The 15,267-nt window shown below is 38.0% G+C and overlaps 1 protein-coding gene across 19 annotated transcripts in view; it reads left to right on the forward strand.

The window, feature by feature from the left end:
- LOC138749254 (RIMS-binding protein 2-like) overlaps positions 1-15,267 on the forward strand; it is a 227,447-nt gene that overhangs the window by 206,958 nt on the left and 5,222 nt on the right. For 16 of the 19 annotated variants that reach the window (XR_011348508.1, XM_069910403.1, XM_069910409.1 and 13 more), the window contains 5 exons: positions 2,769-2,937; positions 7,279-7,350; positions 8,168-8,271; positions 10,637-10,708; positions 13,085-13,219. Coding sequence is in view for 18 of the 19 variants with exons in the window: in XM_069910403.1 (XP_069766504.1) it covers positions 2,769-2,937; positions 7,279-7,350; positions 8,168-8,271; positions 10,637-10,708; positions 13,085-13,219 (552 nt within the window). In the remaining variant the exon portion in view is untranslated. Of the gene's footprint in view, positions 1-762; positions 822-2,768; positions 2,938-7,278; positions 7,351-8,167; positions 8,272-10,636; positions 10,709-13,084; positions 13,220-14,876; positions 14,922-15,267 lie in introns of those variants that run through there. The other 3 variants (XM_069910414.1, XM_069910400.1, XM_069910415.1) reach the window with 3 other exon arrangements.

The following is a 15,267-nucleotide window of genomic DNA, read 5'->3' on the forward strand; positions in this document are numbered from 1 at the left end:
TTGGGAGGATTTAAACTCAATATAAAATAGAATCACAAAAAAAAGATACCAAAAGACCCAAAAATCTTCCTGTTAAGCAACTTAAAGGATAAAGAACTAGGTCTAAAATTAGACAGAGCTCAAAAATGATACATTATGATTGCATTAGCGGCAGCAAAAAAAAAGCATAATGATAACTTGGAAAATGGAAACACCTTTAAAAATACAACAGTGGTACATAGAAATTAATAAGTGTATTCCATTAGAAAAAAAATATCTATAGCCTAAGATACGCTTTATTTGAACAAATTTGGGAACCATACATAAAGTTTATTAGGAACCACCAATTTCAAATCTCCATCTCTTTACATGACATGTTATATTTAAGGAAATAGTTAAGCATAGTATATTTGGATAGCACGATTTCTCTTTTTCTCTTTTCCTTTTGTTCTTGTTTTTTTTCATGCTTTAAGTTAAGGGGGGTGAGAAGGGAGGTGGGATGGAGAGGGAAAAAAAGAAAATGTCACTGTGTACATATTAATACTGAATATGTGTATATATTGTTACTGATGTGGTTCACGGTGAAGTGTTAAATAAAAAATTATAAAAGAGAGGTATGGGAGTTGATAGGCTCATGATGAATGTTAGTGGCTTGCAAATCTCCTGAGATAGAGGCACAGAGATCCAAAAAATAAAGGATAAGGTCAGAGATTGACCATGTAAAGATGGGAGTAGGGTGGGCGCAACACTTGTCCGTTCATCTCTTCCATTCCCTCCATCCAGGATCCCAAGTAGGCTTTCCAGGTGAAGCAACAATTCACTCGCTTTTCTTCTGATCTCAGGTAACGCATTTGGTGTTCACAATGTGATCCTCTTTACTGGAAAAAACAACACAGGTTGAGTGACCACATTCAGTCCATAGAGACAACCCTGAGCTTCCTGCTGCTTGTCATTTTAACTCTCCCACTCTAACCTATTGGCCTGTAGCCTCCAGTACTGTTCCAATAAAGCCAAAAGCAAGCTTGAGGAAGAACACCTCATCTTCTACCTAGACATTTGGGAGCTGCTCACACTAACCATCCGAGGCTCTCATAGTCATGAGTGTTTATTTATTTATTTATTTGTGTATATGAATACTTGACCTGAATATGTATTGCTTGTTTGTATATGTATTGTGCAGCAAGGACCGGAGAGCGCTGTTTCATCGGGTTGTACTTGTGCAATCACAAGACAATAAACTTGACTTGATTTTGCAGACTTCTGGACTGAATGTTGAATTTAACTTCAACTAACTTGATTTATTTCTCTGTATTATCAGTTGTTCAGCAGTGACGTTGGCTTAGCTTGTTTGTTTTCTTTCCTTTATTTCCCTGAGAATGAAGGACATATCCAGCCTGACCTGCTGAACATCTTCCTGCTCTGTATTGCAACTCCCACATTCCATGTCCTTTTCTCTATGTACCCACTCCCATTCATTCATTGACCAGTTTGCAGCTTATCCTCATGGTCACCCTGGTTTTACCCTATCACACACATCCCTACCCTCCATGTAGCTTAATGAGCTTATTTTCCCTTCTTTCCAGTATTAGCAAAGGTCTTAAACCAAAATGCCGATTCTATTTCTATTCAAGCAGGTGCAACCTAACCTGCTAAGTATTGGAGCATTTCTTTTTTTTTAGATTTTCTGCACGTACAGTTTTTCATTTTGGTTTCACTTTCTGTTGTTTACATGACAAATAAGTAGATGATGGACCACATCGCATCCTTGAAAGTTACTCTCTTCCAATCTAACTGCATACCATTATCTCAATTTTCTGTCATCTGCTGCATAACTAATCTCCTAACCAGGCCATGATTTACTTTGTATTCCGCAAAACTTAATCTTCCTGAACTGTCTCTTATGTAGATTATTTAATGCTTTCTGACATTCCATTTACAATGTTAATACTCATTGCCATATCTCCAATTTTAATTTCTTTAAAAATGGTTTGTCAGATGTGATTCTCATACCTTGTACAAAGATTATTTAAATGCTCAATGGTTCTGTTCATAATTGTAAATTGCAGTCTCTTACCAAAAAGGTATAGGGTCACACGTATTATTTCCTGATCTGTGTGTCTCACTTTTCTTAATCAATGGAGTTACAGATAAAATTTTGCAATACAAATGACATTTCCAAATGAGGAAATGTCAGAAGATTATGGCAAAGATCTATAATTTCCTCGCTCACTTTCTTTGATACCTTGAAGTTTAAACAACCAACTCCCAGATTGTGACAGTCTGCAGTGGCATCATTTTTTTAAACTGCTTTCTTCCCTATATTACCATATGTTTAGTGTGTTCCAGTTCTTGTTTCAAAGTGGCAAATGACTTTTACCTTTGTGTACCATGAGATTGCTCCTGTTAGTACATTTAGGATTTTCCCATTAAAAATAATATACTGAAGTATCAACATTTTAAATCTTCATCCTTTCCAAATCACGAAATTCTCTTAGCTGATTGAGTTTCAAATCAAGCCATCCGTAGGTCATTGGTTGTAAGGACTGGTGCTCCCTATGAAGTAGTTGTTTGAGATGGCAGATGAATGAGAGATAGAATTTCTATTCTATGAGAATGTTTTCTACTGAATAATTACAAGTAACATTTGTGGAACTATCCTATCTGATTACCTCTCCTCCACTGTAAGAAATGGGTTCTATTTGGAGAATGGTGGAAATAAGCTGTCAAAGTAAGTAAAACTAGAGGTGAGACTGAGAGTGGGATCTCCATTCTGAATAATCTCTTTGCAGGTATATGGTGATAAGGATGCTGATGGATTTTACCGAGGAGAGGCAAATGGCCAGACTGGCTTCGTGCCATGTAACATGGTCTCAGAAATCCAGGTGGACGATGATGATGTAATGGAGCAGCTGTTAAAACGGGATTATCTTGCCCCCAGTATATCCATGGAGAAGCTGGGTGAGTAATACACTGCAGTAATAGGTACTTCTTCATTTTCTGATAGTCAATTTTCAAAGTAAACAAAATTCAGATTTGGTGTAAAATACTTGGCATCGAACATGACAAAGTAGATCTTCGAATGATGTTTCCCATGACTCCGTTACAATCTTAAAACTCACGTCTTTTAGGACTGAGATGAGGATTTTTTTTTTCACCTGGAGGTAATGAGAGTCAGATTCTTATACAACAGTTCAGCTTGGTTAACAATGAACTCAAAATTCTTATTTTTTCTTTAAACAAATTCTGCAATAGATATTGTCAAAACCAAGTTTGGCTGTGTTAGAGAAATCCGAAGATTATTTTGAAACAGAGGCATGATTAAGAACGAGAGTTAGGAAAGCAGGTGTTCCACAGTTTATGAAAAAGTTGTGCCTTGAAAAGGTTCATGAAACAACTTTTCATAAATCAAAAAGGCTATGCAAAATGCATTTTGGAACTATGTATTCCTCTAGGCAAAGAGTGGCTTAACGTTCTTGAGAGCTGAAAAATAAATTCAGCAATCTTTATTTGGAAAAATTATAATAAATAGAACATTCATAAATCAAGGGATATCTACATTATGATTAGCCAGTCAGAAAGAAGTACCAACTTCCAACACATTAGCTTTCTCAACTAAACTGATCCTAATATTCAAAATCTCGATGGCACTTGCATCTTGTTTCCCTGAGCAGATGCTTTCACACTTAAGACAATTCACACTTGCACGCTAAGTTCAGTTTTCTGAACATACCAATGAATTTCTCAAGAATTCAGATAATGGTCAATATTCTTTCAAATATCTGAGTCACTGGAATATTCATGGCAGGTGTACCCTAATTGAAAATACCCTCTTGTGGTATCTGGGAAATTAATGGCCATTCCAGTATTTTGATATCAGAGATACCTGCAATAATCAAGATCCAAAACATGATCTTTCAATTAAATGATCATCTTGGCAGGTGCTAATATTTGTTCATGAAGTGAGAAATTGAACTACATGTGGGACTAGCGCATGAACACGGCTTGGTCTAAAGTTCCTTGAATAAAGTGGCTTCAGATCAGCTCCTGATTATTTTCAGCCTTCATTATAATCTTGTTTTAAAGCTTACAAACTTGCAGTCAGCTTGACAGATGGTGCGCAATAGCTTTCTGTGGATTTATGACATGTTTAAGACCACTATCCTTCAAATTCAAAAAACAAAGTTGATAAAATGTGAGTTTGAACTTGGACTAAAGCCTTGAGGGGAACCATATCTGTGGCAGGAATTATGAGTGAGTTGTCACTACGTGGCAGTCATAGTGAACTTTCATGCTTCTAAAATGCACCCTACACTCCAGGCTGTGTTATTGCTCCACTTTTTAAATCTATTTCCATTTGCTGTGCTCATTCACTGGTATTGGAAGAAGGCAGCAACAAATAAGAGGGCATTCATCCATGCATCCACCCAGCACAAGCTTGCATGTGCACATGATTATGCTTTACTTTGTCCAAGCATTGGGTAGTGTTCGGTGTTTTTTTGTGTGATTATAGCTAGGCAGAGATCCAATTTTGGATTAAATGTATGATCATTTTACATTGATATTTGCAATAAAAACATGATTTGAGGAGCACTGAAGGACCCATTAAGTATCATAAATCAAATGGCACAAAGAAGACAACTTGACCCACCAAGTTCATGCCAGCTCACTGCAGAACAATTTAATCCTGCAAATTATTTTCCGTTGAATTATTTTTGAAAGTTCTGCTCCCACAATCCTGACAGGCAGTAACTTTCAGTTGATGATTGCTTAAAAAGTCTTTCCTCATTTTCCATCTTTATTGTTTCATTTGAATTACATGGATCTTTATCCATCTGCTAATGGGAACAGCATCTCCCACTTACTCCGACTAAATCTGCTCGCCTCTTGTACCCTTCTATCAGAAGTCTTCCCAACCTTTACCATGAGGAGGGCAACTCCATTTTCTATAATATAATCATATAGCTGATTTCCCTAATTTCTGCAACTGCCCTAATAATGTCTTCTCTGCATCTTCCATGGAATCTTAATCCTTCCTAACGTGCAATAACCACAATTGGATTCCTAACACGTCTTTAATAGAGATTGTAATGAAAAATCTTTGCATGTTATGTATCTGTATATGAAGCCTGTGTGAATATTTTACCAAACTTTCTCTCAACATATTGAAAAAATTATTCACATGCTTTAGATTTGCCATTTATCCTCCATCATAATTTTTATTCTTTCTGCCATACTGCATCTCTTCACTGTTTTCTGTAAAATTTCATTGCCTACTTGCTGCCAACTCTGCCTGCCTGTTGAGCCCAAAGTATCAACAGTTCTTTTCCTCCCACTGATGCTGCTCCTATATGAGTTCCTACAGCAGATGGTTTTTTTTGGTCCATATTCCAGAATTTGCCATCCCTCATGTGTCTGCCAGCCTGTCTTGTCTTACAAAATCATCCTATCTTCTAAACTGTTTACCTGACGTCCAAGCCAGGTGACATCTGCTAATTTGAAATGTTATCTTTCCCAAGCATATCTAAGTCAATAAAATTGCAGTAATCTAAATGCTCACTCATGTGAACAATAATGCTTACCATCTGTTAGCCTGAAAAAAACACCTTTACACCATGATTTGCTGTTGTTGAGACAACTTTTTTTATCCATCCTGCCACCAATGCACTCAATTTTGGGAACAAGCCTTTCCATAAAGTATTGAGAAAAACTTCTGAATATCCACTTAGGTGGTGGCTACTGCATTCCCTTAATCAAAATATATAATTGGGTTAATCACTTTTTTACTTTTGACAAGTCTATGCTGCTTTCCTTTGGAGCTCCTCCCATTATTGTGTACTATACCATCATATTGATCGGGGTACACGAGAAAAAAATCCAGCAGCTTTTAACACTAAACATTTACAAGGCATTAGGGATCATAGCAGTATCGGAACTACATGTGTGTCTAGCACATAAACACCATTTGGCCTCCAGTTCCCTTAATAAGGTGGCATTGCGCCAGATCACAGCTAGTAATGCTTTCACCTTGCCCCTGGAATTCAGGGCTTAAAATCATATTGAGACTAAGAATGTCACAACCTCAGAACTCTAGTGAATCCCTAACTAGGCATCCTTAAACACCTTTAACAAACACTTGCTGTATCTAAATACTGGAATAGCTGACATAATGGAACTGTGGGAATATTCTCAGGAATTGTAGTCGTCAAATAAGCAACTCACCATCATCTTCTCAAGAGCAATCAACTGCTGTTGATTCCAGCAGGTACGTAGATCGTAGTGGAACGTAGAAGCAGAAGTGGTGGACTGAATCGAATGAGATTGTTGCCATTACAAATGTGAACTCTGACATTAGCAATCTGGATCAAATGACCTTTTTCTGGGCTGCAGTTTATGTATCAGTCAATGCAGTGGCAAGATATTGCTGAAGGTAATAGAAGTGGTAGAGGTAGGGGTTGGACAGAGACTGAATAGGGGCAAGTCAATGAACCAGATCAGAGCTGGAGATTATCTGCAGGTATTCATACTGATGAAAATTCATGAAGTCACTTTACTAAATATTAAATAACTAATGAGCTTTTATCCATCTTGCCACACAAAGAAAAGTATAGTTCTCTTTTTAAAAAGACTTTGAATGTCCTACTTACAATTTTTTGAAGTTTGTGGGTGCCCCTCTAAGGACCTGGAGAGAGTTATGCAATGTAGTATTAATGATTTGTGTGAGCATGCTGCTGTTTGGACATCTGTACCCGACATGGCATCAGAAATGGAACTCTGTGCCATTGGGATCTGTAGTTGTCCAACCTGCAAATATCACATACTCCATTTTTCCCCTTGTCTCCACAGACCTCAATGGGAGGTCCATGTACACATATCTTGGTTCTGTTCGGCTTGATAGCTGATGGGAATTGGCCAGACCTGACAATGCTGCTTGCTGCACCCACTGGCTTCTGATTTACTAACCTGACATGATTTGCTCTGTCTGTCTCAGCTTCCTTTGTGCTGCTTTATTTCCTCTTTTTTTCTCTCGTTCTTTGCTGTATGAAGGCAGCCACATGCTCTCTCAACCGCCACGCCGCACTGCCCCTCCTTTGAAGCCAAGACGATCCAAAAAAGGTCTGTCTCGCCTCATGCTTATGTTTTGTTGCTTTTTCCATTTAAAATGTTTCATGTCAGTGTTGTATAAGTAATTGCTTTTTTTCTTTTTGCTGTCTGATACACAGTATGTAGTAGTGAACATGTAAATGTATATAAAGAGCTGATATGAAATCAAAGTCCAACTAATAATTTCTGCTCTTGCAGTGCATTCCGATACGTGGAAGGAAGCTCGGCAGCGAGGTCAGCAAAGTCTCCTCTCATATTTTTTGTCAATAGGTAATGGGTCAGTCCTCGGTCCCTTGTTTATCATGTATCTTAATACTTTGGATCAGAGTGTACGTGGCAGGTAGTAAGTTTAGGATGGCATCTACATTGGTGATTTGGTGGATCATGAAGAAAATTGTCTGTGATTAAATTGGACCTGGAACAATAGCAAAGTGAACAAAGGAATAGCAGATGGAATTGAACTTAGACAAATGGAAGATGGAGCTAAATCAGGGCACGAATGGCAAGGCCCCAGAGAGTGTTAACAAAGAGACCTCAGGATATAAATACATATTTCCCTGAAAGTAGCAATACAGTTAAACAGAAGGTGTATAGCACACATGGTTCATCAGTTAGGGATTAGGTAAATGATTGGGATGTCAGTGAGACCAGACAGAATGCTGGGTACCATTCTGGTTGTCATACTACAGGCAGGAGGTGATTAAGCTAGAAAAAGTATAGATATTGCCCATATCTTAAAAAGTAATAAAAATGTGGTTCAAAGTGTCTTTCAGTCAGAAAATGTATGGAATGTCATAATTATGTTCAATGAGCGAAGCTGAATTCACTGAAGTTACTTCTGAAAAATGCCTTATAAATTATTCGATTAACAAGTATTACAAATAAACAATAGCAGCTGGTGGATCATCCTCAAATGCTCGATTCCATCTCCATTTGTGTGGAGATTTATAAAGTACTCCCTCTATATAATTGTCATTAGTTTTCATGTTAAAATGAATCTCTTTACCCTTGTTTACTTCTTTATATCAACTTTGGATCTATTGTTTATTTGACCTATATTCAACACTGAATTCATTTCTTGTTACAGAATGGAACCGACCTAGTAGTGCACTGCAAAACTTGCCGATGAAAAGAATGATGGCTGTTTTCGATTACGATCCCAGGGAAAGCTCTCCTAATGTGGATATTGAGGTGATATGTATCGTCTGAAATTGTGCTGCACCTTTGTCAGAGATAGAGACTTAGTTTAGTTTATTTTGATAAGCCAGAACGTCAATGTCCATCTTTATTCTTGTACTCAATTGTTACTGTCAAATGAGCATAATTAGTTGCCTTTGGGACAGGGAAGATAGAAATATTGTTTAGCCTCATAAGAGTATCTCCGTAAGGAGTGTCCTATCTAGAATTCACTATATATATCTGAAAGGATATAATTCTGTAATGAAATACAGTGACATGGGTGATGGGTGTCAGAACTGCAAAGCTATACAGGTCCAGTAACTCCTGTTTGATGAACTTCCTGTGTGGTGAAAGAGGGTATTTATGAGACACCAAATGTTTAACTACAATTCCGGGTTACAGATCACCACAGTATTTAGGTGGATGCAAACTGACCAAGATGCATTCCATAAATGTCTTTTGCAGAAGTGACTTTTCAACAAACACCAAAAACAGAAGAAAGATATTTGATTTACTTTTGGCAAACTCACAATTTTTCTAATCATACTGCTCATTCTTTTCAAAAAACAGTTCGATTGTCAGTAAAATCACACCAGACATGCTTGTAAGTCCAACACTAGCTGCCTGCAAAGCTTCTTGCCCCTTCTGACTGAAAAGGAAGCATATCACCTGGACAATCTATGCAGCTGTGTGTTGGACATCTCTAGTAGTGCACTGCAAAGGTTTGGAGACCGACCACCACATAGTTGTGTTTTTCTTCCCAGGGGCATAGAGTGATACAGAACAAAGAGGCTCATCAGCCCAACTCTTCCTCGCTGAGCAAGTTGTCATTTCTGGGCTGGTCTTATTTCCCTGCATTTGGTCCAAGTTCTTTCAAACCCTTCTAATCTATATGACTGTCCAATGTCTTTTGATTATGCCTGCTTTTACCATTTCCTCTGGCAGCTCATTCCAGGTATTGACAACCCTTTGAGTGAAAAATACAGGCCCACTAATGAGTAAGACTGAGGCTTTTGTTGGAAAGATGCAGAGTATTTGATGATAGCATGAAGCATGTGAATCCCATGGATGAAGAATTGGTGTGAGTTTCAGCAGTTTGAGGATAAATTTATTGTTGGTAAAGTTGATAGAAATTTACGATTGGGTGTGGCTGAAAATGGAATCATTGTGAAGAACTAAGTGATTGAGAACTGTGAATTTGATGATGGGGGATAAAATGACTAAAGGTACAGGATGAATTTGGATAAGAAATTAATCATTTGCTGACAATATAATTAAACAAACTTTTATACTTCATTAATAACCTGTCCAGGGCTGCTGCTAGTTACATTCCACTTTAAATTGCATGAACCACACCAGTTTAATGAGTAGCTGTGTTTTTCCAATTACTGGTAGTGTTTGTTTTATTCTTCCTATTGACTACACCCAGAAGTATTTCCACTGAGGTGATGTTACCCCTTGGTGTTGACCCTGTTCTATATTTGGAACGCATCCTGAATACCTTCAATGTTTATTTGTTAGCTCGATCAGAAAGTAGTACTCAAAAGCCATCAAAAATTTAAATAATCACCTTTTCATGCACCAGGGCAATCTCTCAGTCAAAATTAACAAGAGCAATTGAGTTCACTTTGAAGGCCTGACCTCTCAGTTAACTTTGGACTTTCCCCAAGCAATTCTGCTCCCATTTCCTCATCGTCCCTCACTGGCAATATCTGGCAGCTTGCTGCCATCAGATGAATACTGGACCCATTCCAGGACCATGTTTAACAATAATCCTTTCCTCTTGTCAATCCTTTGCTGCCAGCAGTCTTGTACCTGCCTTATGATTTCTTTTTAAATAAATCTGTTGATGTTAGTTTTGACAAACTGCTTGGCATGTCATTATTGCTATGTCTAATATCTTCCAAAATATTGGTGCTATAAAATAGGCATTATCCTCCCCAAATCGATAGCTAACACCAAAGACCAGGACTCCCAGGCGTAATCTCTGAAGAGCTATAGATTCTGACATCCTTTCCCAATTTCACTCTCCATCTTCAGCATCGTAAAAGATGGAGTTAATGGTGACCTGCATAAAAATTTCAGACTACCTCAGTGCCTCTATTTGACCATATTAACTCTGAAGATTAGTTAATCAATCGGCTTCCAGCCTCTTTTAATCAATAATATGGGCTGAGTGTCAGAATGATATTTAGCATTTTGCGAAAAGTTAGTCAATGAAGCACCTACAGGGAATATCATGTACATTGATGCCAATTCAATCTGTTGCTACATGTAATCTGTCGTTGGCAAAATACAATGAAAAAACTGAGAGCTGTAACAAGAACTAATAAATGACTAAATCCCAGATTTAATCTTTGCCTTTCTTCTTTAACAGGCTGAGCTGACTTTCAGTGCTGGTGATATCATTACAGTTTACGGGGACATGGATGAGGATGGTTTCTATTATGTGAGTTTGGGGAAATGGCTCCATATTAGAAAGATACATTGGCCAAGGAATTCTAGTATATTTAAAAAGCATTCATTAGTTTGGTGTTCCAGTGGGTTGCAAACAATCAAATCAGGATTTATAATGTATAATCTGATAATCTGATACTAGGTTGTGTTCGAGAAGGATGATGCTGCACAGGGATGGATGGAGAGGCTTTGCAATCTTCCTTTGTGATGGGAGTGGAATTGGAGGTTTGTAATGGTTGGGGGAGTGGGGATGAAGTATGTCAGGGCCCTATGTTAGGGTGCAGCATGAGCTTGTTAGAGTTGTCAATACGTTATGATTGGAACAAGAAAAAAATGTTGTAGAGAGGAAGAAGAATCAAAGAATGATGAAAAAGAGGTGATGCCACACTGACTCAGGGGCTGTGAGAGGGATCTTGTCGGTGGGATGGGCAGAGAGAGAGAGATTGGAAATTATGTCTTGAGCCAGCGATGGGGAGAAGGCCTATGGCAGTGGTTCTCAACCTTTTTCTTTCCACTCACATAGCACCTTAAGGAATCCCTTCCTAACCACAGAGCACCTATGGTATAGGATGCTCTGACCTATGCATCGAATAGGGAGAGGGGGGGATAGGGAATGAGAATGATGCTTTGAGTTGGAGTGGCAGGGGAGAGGAGAGTGGGCTTGGCTAGTTGGGCCGAATCCAGCAAGATGAAAAGAAAATCATAAAAGGAGCAACCTGAGAATAGGAGGTGCAATAAGAGCAGTGATAAGATGGAGTTCGATAATGAAGGCTGTTGGGGAATTGGGGTATTGTGGAGGACAGGGAAGGCAGGATCTAGAAATTAAGGGAATGCAGTGTGAATCTGGACATGTGGTGATTACAGGTATCAGTACTGGAGGGACAGTAGCACAAAGAATAGAAAGTTAAGTAAAAGAATTCATTGGAAAGACATAATTATCCTGAGAAAGACCAATAATGGAATATCCTGGCAAATTATGACCTAGTTCCCCCACAATTATCCAGAAGGAATTTTGGTTGGAAACATATAAATATAGAAATATAGTATGGCGTTTTCTGTATTCTACTATATATAAACCTAACTGTTCCAATCTCATATTCCTACTCTGCACTAATTATTTTTAAATACATGCCAGTAGATCACCCAAGGATGAGAAATAACACCATCCCATGTATACCTTTCAAATATTTTGCCTGCAATAGGACAAGGGGCTGCATATTCCATTATCCTCACATCTTGCATTAACAACGCACAATTCCAACTTCCGAGATGAGCATAGTAATTTCAATACCAGTCAGGATAAAGCATTGTCCCTTGCCATAAATATTCGCTCCCACTACCAGAAGAACTGGACATCAGGCATGCGGAAAACACCATATACAAACTTCCCCAAGTCACACACAAATCTATTCTGGACTTTTCTCATTAGGTTATTATCATGGAATTTCCCATCAAATAGCACAGTTTATGGGCCACTGTTACTTTCTTAAGGACAGTTAATGAAGGGCAATAAATATAGTCCGAGCGTGGTGTTGCTTTCTGCGTTTTTAATAATAACCCCATAAATTCCAATGCTTTTTTTGGATCACATCAAACTCTTCCAAAGTCTTAATGAAAACTATTAGGTCATGGTTAAGCCTTATTCTAAAGGAAAGTACCTATTTGAGAGTATTATGTGTGGGTTTCATCATGTTCTCTGCCTCAAACATTCAAATGTTAATGAATTTGTGGCAACATCAGTTCTACTTACTGTTTTTAGCAGACCAACGACTGGGGTTCATCTATTTCTTTGTTAATACTTTCACACTTTTGTAGTTCAAGATGCAATATTAGTTGTAAAAATAATGTTACATGAACAGGAATTAACTGAGTTTAAATTCAAAGTGCTCTCAGTTTAATCAATGGTAATGTTCTTTGTGAATTAGGATCCTGATCCACATTTTAAGTAATCTAATTGTTTCTATTTTCTATCTTATAAAACTAATGGTTTCTGAAATTTCAATCCTTTTTGCCTTCTTTTGCCATTTGTCTCATTTCCAAATCAAGGAGCTTCACAGGTGATATGGAGAAAAATTAAGGTCTATTTATTTGCATATATCCTAAATTAATAGAACTGCTACATCCTATGCTAAAATCAACTTCATCCAAAACTCTGGGGTCACAAAACTGTGAAATTTTAAGAAGTGAGCAAAAAACAAAAACTGCAAGTCCAATAGTTTCGATGACAGTTTGAACAAAGCTGGTTCTTAACATTTTCTTTTTTGTTTTAAAATAATCGCAAATGGGAAATCAAGGATTAAAATCTCACTATGAAGTTGTATAATGATTCCATTGGTGGAGCCATGTGCAACAAATCTCTATGTTTCAGGGTGACTTGAATGGAATACATGGGCTAGCACCATCCAACTTCCTGGAGCTGATCAGTACAGAAGAGAGAGTGGACACAGGTGCTGGGAATGCCATATCAAAGTTTCCTCAGACGCCAGTTCACAAGGAAAAACAGGTGAGACAAAGAGTGTAATATGCATTACACTCACCTCATACTGGGCCACAGTTCTAATGTTCCTGCCAATCTCGCAGGCTATTCCACATGGGATACTTTTAGGTAAAGCAGACTTGATGACAAGAAGATAGTTGGAAGAAGCATTAGAGGGAAAGCTAAAGGAAGTATTGGGTGATGGGGAAACATTGAAGAGAACCAAAGAGTGTCATGGAATTATTTTTGTGTTTCTCAAAGCAAATGTGTTTCATAGGCTGTCAGCATTTAATGGCCCATACCTAATTGCGCTTGAGAATGTGATGGTCAGCTGACTCCTTAAACCACTGCAATCCTTAAGGTTTTGAAATAGCCACAATCAAGTTAGGGAGAGAGTTCCAGGATTTTGACCCAGTGTCAAGTCATGATGCTGTGCAGCTTGGAGGGAAACTTTCAGGTGGCGGTTTCCCCATGCTTTTGCTTCCCTGTCCTATCTGAAAGAGGTTATGGGTTTGGAAGATGATGACTAGTGAGTCGTGGTAAATTGCTGCAAATGCATCCTTTAAGTTGTGGATAGGGTATCATCAAGCAGGCTGCTATGTCCTGTATGATGTTGTGTTTCTTGAGTACTATTAAAACTGCACTCACTCAGGTAACTTGAGTCTTGTAGCTGGAGGACAGTCTTTGGGCACTTAGATCAGTTTCTCACCACAAGATTGCGAGCCTCTGGCCTGCTCTTGCAGCTACATTGTCTATACAGTGAATCCAGTTCAGTATCTGGTCAAAGGTAACCCCCCACCACCCCCCCCCCCCAAATATCAATAGTGATATTTGATACAGAATTGTTTGAAGAAAAGTGAATAAAGGAGAAGGGTCAAATAGTCTGGAGATATCTTGATGGACCAAAGATAAATGCCAGGAATGAAGAAAAATAAAACCAGAGTGAGAGGTGAAGTGGATGTCTGCAAGGTTCAATGGAAAGTGGTATGAAACCAAGTTGACTATGTGAACTTTGTATTTGCCCAAAGAATACATATTATTCTGGTTCTATCTGGTTATTGTACTGCCCATTTGTAGGGTACGAGTAACATTTAATTGGCATTATTAATTAACCTCTGTAATTTAATCTTGAATTTTTAATCTTCCATAATCCTTTCTCAGTGAAATATTTTGATGCATAATTTCCTTACATCGATAATTATCTTTGGACCTTTATTATATTTGACATTTTTGTTGAATGCTTTCTGTCCCCTCTTGTCTGATAATGGTGAGTTACCCTGTTTTGCTTCAGTTGTCACTTTGCAAAGTTGCATATGTTATTCCCACTGTGTTGCCTATAAATACTTTGCCTTTGGAAACTTATTATCATACTCCAATTAACTTATGTAATGAATATATGATATATATACTTTTCTTTTTAAGTGTCATTTAAATAATTCCTGATTATGAATCGGAGTATTTTTAAAGGTTTAGTGCAAAGACAAGGTGAACCTTTCTCTCAGTGTTAGATATAGGCATACATTTTATTATAGCAAATAGTGACCTGTGGTTTGCTGAGCTATATAGCTGATTGGAGCATCTTGTTCTTAATCAGATCTTTTCTTTGTTCATTTACTCACTTGTATTAGTTGTTGAGCTTTCTTTTATTATAATTCTTTTTCTCTACCTTTTTCCATGGCAACAGAGGAAGACTGTTCATTTCAAGCGGTAATTAGCGGCCAGAAGGCTTGTAAGTGTGTGTTACTGAAGATACTGCTGCAGCTTTCAAATACTATCATTTGCATTGCAGTATGCACACTGAATGGATCTGCATTTCTGCAGGGAGCACAACATCAGTGCAAAGGACAGAGTTACAGGAGGCAAACCCAACCTTAGGAAACACACATAAATAGTCATATGGCCATTAGCATTTCATAAGGCGATCCTGAGAAATGTCGTGCCCTAGTCTCCCATTTTAGCTCCCATTCCCAATGTAACGATCTGAACTGTGGGCTTAATGGAAAGCACAGAACTGAAGGAATTTTTTTTTCTGATTGGGAAAGAGGAACAAAAAAATAATTACATGTAGCCTTTGT

Source organism: Narcine bancroftii, chromosome 14 (genome assembly GCF_036971445.1).
Source record: "Narcine bancroftii isolate sNarBan1 chromosome 14, sNarBan1.hap1, whole genome shotgun sequence".
Lineage (NCBI taxonomy): Eukaryota > Metazoa > Chordata > Chondrichthyes > Torpediniformes > Narcinidae > Narcine > Narcine bancroftii.